This window comes from Ichthyophthirius multifiliis (genome assembly GCF_000220395.1).
Source record: "Ichthyophthirius multifiliis unplaced genomic scaffold scaff_1120509251118, whole genome shotgun sequence".
Lineage (NCBI taxonomy): Eukaryota > Ciliophora > Oligohymenophorea > Hymenostomatida > Ichthyophthirius > Ichthyophthirius multifiliis.
The window spans coordinates 87,106-96,506 of record NW_004086187.1 but is presented as its reverse complement, the minus strand read 5'-3'; the positions used below and the strand labels follow the sequence as shown (position 1 = coordinate 96,506).

General features: G+C 15.7%; 2 protein-coding genes across 2 annotated transcripts, besides 17 other annotated features; one reads left to right on the top strand and one right to left on the bottom strand. All coding sequences in view use genetic code 6, as the record gives it.

Annotated features, from left to right (window-relative positions):
* Positions 1-868: 868 nt before the first annotated feature.
* Positions 869-902: a microsatellite.
* A 255-nt stretch (positions 903-1,157) lies between these two features.
* On the top strand, positions 1,158-3,627 carry IMG5_143870 (protein kinase domain protein; the record flags this gene model as incomplete). Its single annotated transcript, XM_004031239.1, has 2 exons — positions 1,158-1,432; positions 1,483-3,627. Coding segments are annotated over 2 exons (2,420 nt in total), but the record flags the coding sequence as incomplete, so codon positions are not given.
* Positions 1,425-1,468: a microsatellite.
* Positions 2,528-2,578: a microsatellite.
* Positions 2,718-2,826: a microsatellite.
* Positions 2,751-2,845: a microsatellite.
* Positions 2,781-2,844: a microsatellite.
* A 483-nt stretch (positions 3,628-4,110) lies between the features above and the next one.
* Positions 4,111-4,143: a microsatellite.
* Positions 4,144-6,658: 2,515 nt separating this feature from the next.
* On the bottom strand, positions 6,659-7,862 carry IMG5_143860 (hypothetical protein). The gene is made up of 2 exons (XM_004031238.1): positions 7,565-7,862; positions 6,659-7,474 (listed from the first exon to the last, which is right to left on the bottom strand). The coding sequence occupies exons 1-2, from the start codon at positions 7,812-7,814 to the stop codon at positions 6,960-6,962; spliced, it is 765 nt and encodes a 254-aa protein (XP_004031286.1). The 5' UTR covers positions 7,815-7,862; the 3' UTR covers positions 6,659-6,959.
* Positions 7,049-7,131: a microsatellite.
* Positions 7,049-7,145: a microsatellite.
* Positions 7,219-7,361: a microsatellite.
* Positions 7,231-7,327: a microsatellite.
* Positions 7,243-7,349: a microsatellite.
* Positions 7,817-7,861: a microsatellite.
* Positions 7,855-7,918: a microsatellite.
* Positions 7,869-7,950: a microsatellite.
* Positions 7,883-7,969: a microsatellite.
* Positions 7,932-7,978: a microsatellite.
* Positions 7,979-9,401: the final 1,423 nt, after the last annotated feature.

Below are 9,401 nucleotides of genomic sequence, written 5' to 3'. Positions count from 1 at the left end.
AAGCTAAAAAAATAAGAAAGCCAATTTCAAATTGTTCTTAATTTTGTTAATGTTGTAGTCTACCTGTTTCTGATTAAAAAATGGATTTGTTTTGTAAAAAAACTGAATTTTCTTATCTAGGTTCTGGAATACCTTTATATTTTTTATTTTTAGAATATACAATATATTCATTAATACTTTTTACTTTTGTCTTTAGTATTTATAACATGTATTCGAACTCTCAAGGTAATTATTGTAAAGAGTATTCGGAAGTGCCAATAGGAGAATATTGTATATTAACAATTATGACCAAATTTTCATTAATAAATAAAAAAAATAATAATCATTAATTAAATATTTAAAATTAAATTAATTTTGTTAACATAATATGTCAAATAATATTTTTGCATTTATATAGAAAAATAAATAGGAAAATATCTAATGATTTAGATGTCAATAGTATTAGCCCAAGCAATTTCACGGTTCAACTAAATAATTTGCCTTAATATTATAATGAAAATGATATAAAATCCTTGCTTTAAAAATGGTGGGAAAATTAATCTATTTATTAAAAAGAAAAAATTGGAGAATTTAAAATAGAAAAAATTTGTATAGCATATAATGTTAAAGATTATATGTAAAAAATTGAAATTAAAAATAAAATATTACTTGAAAAAAGAAAAATGGAAATTTACTTTTAAATGAAAAAAAAATATGCAAAAAGTAATACAAATATAATATTATTTAAAATAAAAATATATATAATATATTATTAAATATATTTATTTATAATTAAATATATAAATTAAAAAAAAAAAAATATAACATATTTATGAATATTTATAATATTAAATATAAATTAAAATAATACATAGTAAAAAAAAAATCAATAAATATAAATATAAATATAAATATAAATATAATTAAAAAAAAAAATTAAATAATATATTTTATAATAGAAATATTATTTATAATTAAATAGATTTAACTGAATAAGATTATTAGAATAAAATATTATAGTTATAAATTATTTAACAATAAATTAATGATGTTGAAAAAATTGTTTTTGATGGTAATTATAAAAAAGTAACTCCAATTTGCTTTGTAACTTTTAATACAAGAAGAGGTTTTTAAAAAAATCTATAAATATTTTTATTTTACTTTTAAAAAAATAAAAGTATCATATGCTTTAATTAATTCACAAAACAAATCTTTATTATAATATTTATGGATTTATCTTAAATTACTTTTTTTTGTATAGAGTAAAGATGTTTTAATATTATAAAGAAGAATAATAGGATGTTGTAAAGCTCCAGAGCCAACGGATATAATATGGAAAAACTGCGCTTTTAGTAACTTTTAAAAATATAAAAATAGAGGAGTTTCATTTATGATAACAACAATATTAGTATCATTTAGCTTTGTTTCAATATTCTCTATAAAGGAATATTATGTAAATATATAAAAATAATAAATAAAAATATAAAAAAATTTAAAAAATAGATTTAAACTAAAAATAATTACAAAGATTATCTTAATAATAACTATATAAGAATATTTGTTTTTTTGCTATCTATTTTATCATCGTTTGCAATATCTTTTATAAATAGTTGTTTGAAAATAATAACTAGATTATTATCATAAACTGAGCTAAGATCTACATCTACCCATTTAAATATTGCAAATGCTTAAAAACTCTCCATAGCCTAATTTTGTAATACTGCATTTATAGTATTAATTGTAAATTTATCTATTGATTATAATTCAATTTGGACAAATAGTGGAATTATAAATTAAGTAACTTTAATTATGTTAACAAATATTGTAATTCCTCCTATTTCAAATTATTTTGATATATTTGCTTTATTGCGCAAAATGAAACGAAAAAAAGTATCATAAAACCCAGAATTATTTAGTTAAGGAGAAGCTAATAATTTGTTTGAAGCTACTCCTTTAGATATGTCAGTTAAATATTCTAATATTATTAAAATTTTGTGGTTTATTGGATTCTATAGCCCTTTATGTCCATTCTTAACTATTTTTGGTATTATTTATGTTTTTTTAAACTACTGGGTAGACAAATATTTACTTATAAATAGATATGCTAGACCTAATATGCTGAGTAGTGATTTAAATTTTGAAATTATTTAATTATATGAATATTTCTTTATTTGTGTCGCGTTTGGTAATAAGTATTGGATGGAATATATGGAGTATAATGGTGATTACACCATAATGAATTTGACTATTATAATTAGTGCTATAAATTTTTATATCCCTTCTGAAAAACTTAATAGATAAATGTTTAAAACTGTCGAAAGTACAAACTTTAGTACTAATTATTAATAAAATAGGTTTTAATTTACTACAGAATATGATAGAACTAATCCTATTACAAAATAGAAAGCTATTAATTCCTTTATTAAAGAAATTTAATGTAATTTTTTTTTATTTGAAATAATATTTTTTTTTAATAATCAAAAATAAAAGAAAAAAAAAGTCCTTAATAAGATAAAAATTAAAATTAAATAAATCAGGATAATTAAATTAATAAAAATATTATAAATTAATAAGATAATAAAATATATATTAATAATAATACACAATTATAAAATCCATCATCATATTATCTAAATGATTAAAATTCATTATTAGAAAATAAAAATTATTAATAAAACAAATATCCAATATTAACAAATAATAATATTATATTATAAACATAAAATCAAAATATAAATTAAAATAACTAATAATAAAATATAATTTAAAATTAATTATATAATTAATAATAGAATTATTATTAATAATAATAATAATAATAATAATAATAATAATAATAATAATAATTATTATTATAATAATAATTTTAACAATATAATTAATGTTAAATTTAGGATGTTAGATTAGGTGTTTAATATAATCCTTAGTTATAAAATTAATATTTTATTTAATAGAATCAAAATGATAATTTAAACAATTAATAATATAAATGATTATCAATATTTATTATATAATAAATAATACATAATAAAATATAAAATTTAAAAATTTATTTTTACAAATTTTTTTTATTTTTATTAATATATTATGAATTTTTTCTTTATTAATATTTTTTTTTTTAGTTAATTTATTCACAATATTATATTTCAGCCTAATACTTATTTATTATATTATATTTTTTCTAAATCTTTATTTTTTTTTTACTTACAATTATTTTAAATCTATTCCATATTTTTATTATATTAATTGTTTAATTTTATAATCAAGAATTAATATTTATTTAATATTAATTTATAATAAAACATTTTATTTTTATAATCTAAAAATATATTATAATTGAAATATTAAAATAATTATTTTTAATCTTTATATTTTATATTATTTTAATTACTTAAAATATTAAAAATTAATTTCATATATATTATTTTTAAAAATAATAATAATTAATAAAAAATCAATTTATTAGATTATAAAAAATATATTATATTTTAAGAATTTTTTTAAAAAAAAATAAATTAAGAAATCTATTTAATTTTTTTTTTAAATATTTTGAAAACTATTTATATTTATTATCTTTAAAATTAGTAAAGAATAAATATATGTAACTAAAAATCATAAATTAGTAAATTTTAGGGTAAAACAAGGTGATTTACTAGATTTAGAAACAAAGAGAAAATATATAAATAATAAATATATCAGCAATTCAAAGACATAATTGATCATGTTTAAAGATTACACTTATTTTTTATAAATTAATATAAATAGTTTGAAAATTAATTACAAGATTAAGATTTAAATTATTGTACAAATAATTACTTAAAATTATTAATTTTTGATTATTGATTATTGTGATCAATTATTTTTAATTTTTAATTTTTAAACATTTTTTTAATTTCTAACCTAATAAATATATTATATCTCGAGAATTATTTTACTCTTTGTTTATTATGAGTTTATTTAGTAGATTTTTTTACCAATAAATCTTAAAATAAATAATAATTAAGCATTATTATTATTATATAAAATTGGAAAACCGTTCAAAACCAATCATAAATTTAATTGAGATTTTATTTAAAATTTAATTAGACGCAATGATCTTTAAGATTGTCCTCATAATTCTCTAGTGCTTAAATTTAATTAATATTAATAAATATTTAATAAATAAAGAATCATAAAATATAAAACTAATATTATGCTCATTAATTTCTAAAATTATTAATGAAAAATTTATAATTTATATCTTTTAATATCATATTATTTTTATTAAACGTAATTTTTTCATTTATTAAGGTAATTTCTCAAATAAAAAATGATCTGATATAATATCCCTATTGTATTTTTTTAAATAAAAATGAAAAATATTGTAATTTACAAAAAAAAAAATTTTTAATTATGATAGAATATTAAAATAAAATATGAACAAATAATAATTATTTATTTAAAATAATAATAATCCTAATATTTGAAAATAAAATAAATTTTTTTAATCTATGCTTATTTATTATTAAAATTTCATGTATCAAGGCCTATTTCCCTTTTTTAAACAGATTTTCCCGAATATTATTTTAGTAATTTTCTTCCTTTGATTAAATTAAATTTTAGATTAATAATTTCAAATATATTTTTGAATATTTTAGATAGACACTTAAAATAATTTGAACTTATTAATTTTTTTAAAAAAATTAGGTTCCTTTAGTTTCTGGTTTTTCATAGTCTGATTAACCGATATTACATTTTTAATAAAAATATTCTAGAACTAAAAAAACATTAGCCCGGGTAATACAAATCACGATAAGTTATAGATCAAAAAATTATAATGTCTAATAATTTTTTATAAATAAAGTTTGAACGAATTTTTTATTAAAATAATACTATTTTTTTAATTTTATATAAAAAATCCAAAAAATTAAAATTTTGAAATTATTTAAGTAAGCATAAAAAAGACATTTAATGATAAGGTATGTATAGAAAATAATAATGTAACAAAAGTAAAAAAATTAAAAAAGAAAGTAAATTTATTTTTTAAAGTATCATAATAATATAAAATTGAAATAAATAAAAGATATTGCTTTAGAAACACTAAAAAGTGATAAAATATGTTAAAAAGAAATTAATATTTATTTAAATTATAATAATAAGTATTAAATAGCAAATATTTTATTAATATTATTAATCTCCAAAATTGATATTAAGTAAAAAAATAATCAACTCTGCAAGAACCTTTAAAATTTAAAGGAACATAAAAGAGAGTTTAATAAACTTAAAACAAAAAAATGAGTACTTATATAGTAAATATAAAATTTACAAAAATTAAAAAAAGATAATATAATATAATAAGAATATACAATGTATTTCAAGAAGAAAAATTAATATATTTAATAAAGAATTAGAAGAATATATATACATTTTCGTAAATTAATTTAATTATGATTTTATATATAAATTATGATTAAAATACATAAATTTATGTTTTAAAGTAAGAAGCAAATATTTCAAATAAAAAAGATAGTAAATATAAAAACTAAATAATATATAAGAATTAATTTAGCATAAATAGAAGTTCATAATATCTAAGTTTTCATAAACTAATATATAATTATTATTATAATATAAATAAATATTAAATGAATAAAATATTGAGCATGTTTTTATATAATCAATTATATAGCTAAAAAGTTATAAAAAAATTAATTTGAATTTATAAAGAACATATTTTTTTATTCTTAACAAAAAAATAAAAGTGCTTTTAGATTCTTTATAAATTAAAGTTAAAACTAAATCAATTATAATTTCAAAATATTTATATAGCATTAAACAATAAGTTTATTTAATATTAATTATGATAAATACTTTATAAAAGGCTTTCTTTAATTTTTTTCGCCTTATTTTTTTTGTTGATTCAATTTTTTAAAAAAATAAAAAAAAAATAGCAAAAAATAATATTTCTATCGAAAAAAGACCTTGTCGAATCAAATAATTTAATATAAACTAGACTAACCCTTTAAATCTAAATTAAATATTTAATAACTACCTAGTGAGAATAATTAAATTAAGTTAAAGTGTTTAAAAAGTATTTATTTTAATAATAAAAAAATTTAATTTAAAATTAAATATTGCAAATAGTTATACATCTAACCTAAAGAATCAATTTATGAGTAAAATCTAAGAGTTTATTCATGTAAATATTATATTTTATTTACTTGGATTTTTATTTTGAACTATTAACAATATTAATTAGTAGAAATACAAACACTTATTTTTTAAAAAATTAATAATTTAAATAAATTAAAGAAAACAATATACTTACTTATTCTTATGTTTTTTATATAATCTCTATTTATTTATTTTTAAATAATTAATAAAAAATCATATTAAAAAAGAATAACTATCATATAAATTAATAAATTAAATATGATTCTATTATAATATTACCGATTTTTTTAGTTAAATAACAATTTAGAAAATATAAATGATATTTAATAACAAAAAAATAATGAAAAAAAAAAATGCAAAGAATATTTAATTTAATTTTATATATAAAAATATTTAATTCACATTCTGCATCGAATTTTCAAAAAAATGATTTTATAAAAATAATTAAATAAAACAAAATAATATCATAAAAATTTAATATTTTTTAAAATACTAATAAAATCAAATTAATAAATAAAAAATATTTAATAAAAAAAAATCTTCATCTATATAAAATCAAAACACGTTACCAATAAAAAGTGAAAAAGCAACAAATAAAGAAGAAGCTAAGCCAATAAAGACTGGGTTAAAAACATTTTAAAATAAATCATTTTAATCTAATTTGCTTCTAGAAGGAATGCTTGTATTTTGTAAGGTTTACAATAGCTTTTAATTATCTAAGCATTAATTTTCTTCTTATTATTTATTCCCTCTTTATGTTTTTTCCTCTTATTTAACTCTCTTTTCACATTCTTCTTTTTCATTTTTTGCTTTTTCAGCTTCTGCTTTCAACTATTCTTCTTATCTTCTTATTTCTTATTCTTTACGCACTTATTCTTCTAATTTTATTCTATTTTCTTCTTACAAACGAGCTTCCTCAGCTTTTTTTGCTTATTCAGTTTATCTTTATTCTTCAGCTTTTCTTTATTCTTCAAGTTTTTTTTACTCTTCAGCTTTTTTGGCTTCTTAAAGTTATCTTTATAACTCAGCCTATTATTCTTATTCTAATTTAGCTTATTATTCCTATTATATTTATAATTCAGCTTATCTTTATCTTTCAGCTTCTTATTAAGCTTTTTATTTTTCAGCTTCTTATTAAGCTCTTTATTTTTCAGCTTCTTATTAAGCTTTTTATTTATCAGCTTCTTATTAAGCTCTTTATTTTTCAGCTTCTTATTAAACTCTTTATTCTTCTTCTTTTTTTAATTTTCAGACTGTTAATGGTCTAAAAATTAGTTAATTTCATCATCATTATTATTGCTTTCTTATTTTTATTAATTTTGAGATTATCCATCATAATTTACTTTTTTTTAAAAGAAAATAGAATTATATATGATATTTTTTATAGATTAGTTATTTGTTAAATATTGTCTTAATTTTTTATTTTTTTTACCTTATTGAGTTATATTATCTAGCTTGTCAGTTGTTGCGATTTCTATATTAATTGATTATTCATTTATCAAATCGTAAGTAAGTGCTGCTTATGCTTCATCTTCTTCATTAAATTAAATTAGTGCAGTTTTATCAGTTGAACTTAGATATATTTTAGCTATTTCTCCACAAGTAATATAACAATTATAAAGTATTTCTATTGTTGTTCCTTCTGGTAAATTAGATAAGTATACAGTATCTTATGTTATCATTTTTTATATTTTTTTATTTTAATTAAATTTTTTTGGATTTTATTTAATAAATAAATAAATAATATTTTATATAAAAATATAAAGAATATATTATAAATAAATATTATGATAGAATATATATAGATATATTATAAATTAAAATATAGATATATATAAATTTAAAAATAAAATTAGTTTTTTAATAATAAATTAATTTTAGAAATAAAAAATAATTAATTTAGCAGAGAATTTTTTTTTTTTTTGATTAAAATTTATTTATATTATAATTTTTTAGAATTTTTAAATTCATATACTATACTTTCATAATAATATAACGAAAATTAATTTTTATATTTTCTAAAATATAATTGATTAATTATAAAATATAATATTTGTATTTAGAAGTTACAATTTTTCCTTTTAAAAATCATTTTGGATTTATAATCTTTTTTTTAAATATAATTTGTATTTTATATATGTTTTTTACATAACGAATTATAATTTAACTCATTTATTTTTCTTAAAATATTTATAAAAAAATTAGTTAATAATAATTAAATAACTTAAAAATAATAAATGAATACTCGAATATAAAAAAAAAAAAAAAAATTGAAATTTATATTATTTGAATAAAATATATAATAACCTAAAAATGAATTCAATCCATTTAATCCTTTATAGACTTATTTGCTTGATAATATTGATAATAAATAAAAAATAAATTAAATAGCGAATTAAAAAATATCATATTTTTTGGATTTGAAAATGTCTAAATAAGATAAAAATTACAGAAACATGTTAAGAAATGGTGTTGGTTCAAGAATGAAGAATGACTAATAATTTAAAAATTATATGAACAAAATTTGTAAATTAAGGGAAAAATCAGAAATCGATGTAGCTTAAATGCGAGTTTAATAATAAAAAACAGAATAATAAGTTAATTTAGCAAAAAATTTAAAGGCTAAAAACGCATTTAAACATGTAAAAATAACTTAAGAAGAATTTGAAATTAATAATTGTGCTGATATTGCAGATTACGAGGAATTAAAGAAAAAAATATAACAGTAAGTTCATGTATATAATATAAAGAATTTCGTTTAAAAAATAAAGTAAAAAAAGCAAATAAAACATTTAGACAAGGTAAAAAAACTAAAAAATATATTTAAATAATTAAAAGGCTTTAAAAGAAATAAAAAGTACTCTACATGGGATTAATAAGCCAATAAAATATTTAATAAATAAAAACAAAGATCCAAGAGCTTTAGCAAAACCATTAATGGTGCCAGTAACAGATTTTAAAATTGTATAAATAAAAAAACCTCCTTTAAAACTTACAGATGACTTAACAATTAACTTTCTTGAAAACAAAAAACCTAAACCTACTCATATAACAATACCAAAAAAAACAACTGCTTAATGTTAAATTAATCCCAATGAAATTATTACTTCTTTGGGTTTTAAAATTAAATAAATGTCCGAGTTATCAATTATTTAGTTAAGTTAGAAAGGATCTAAAATTAATTCTTTATAAAATTCTCCACCAGAAAAAAAAAATATTACTGCTAAAAAATTATTAAGTAGAAAACATAGGCTTGAAACTATTTAAAA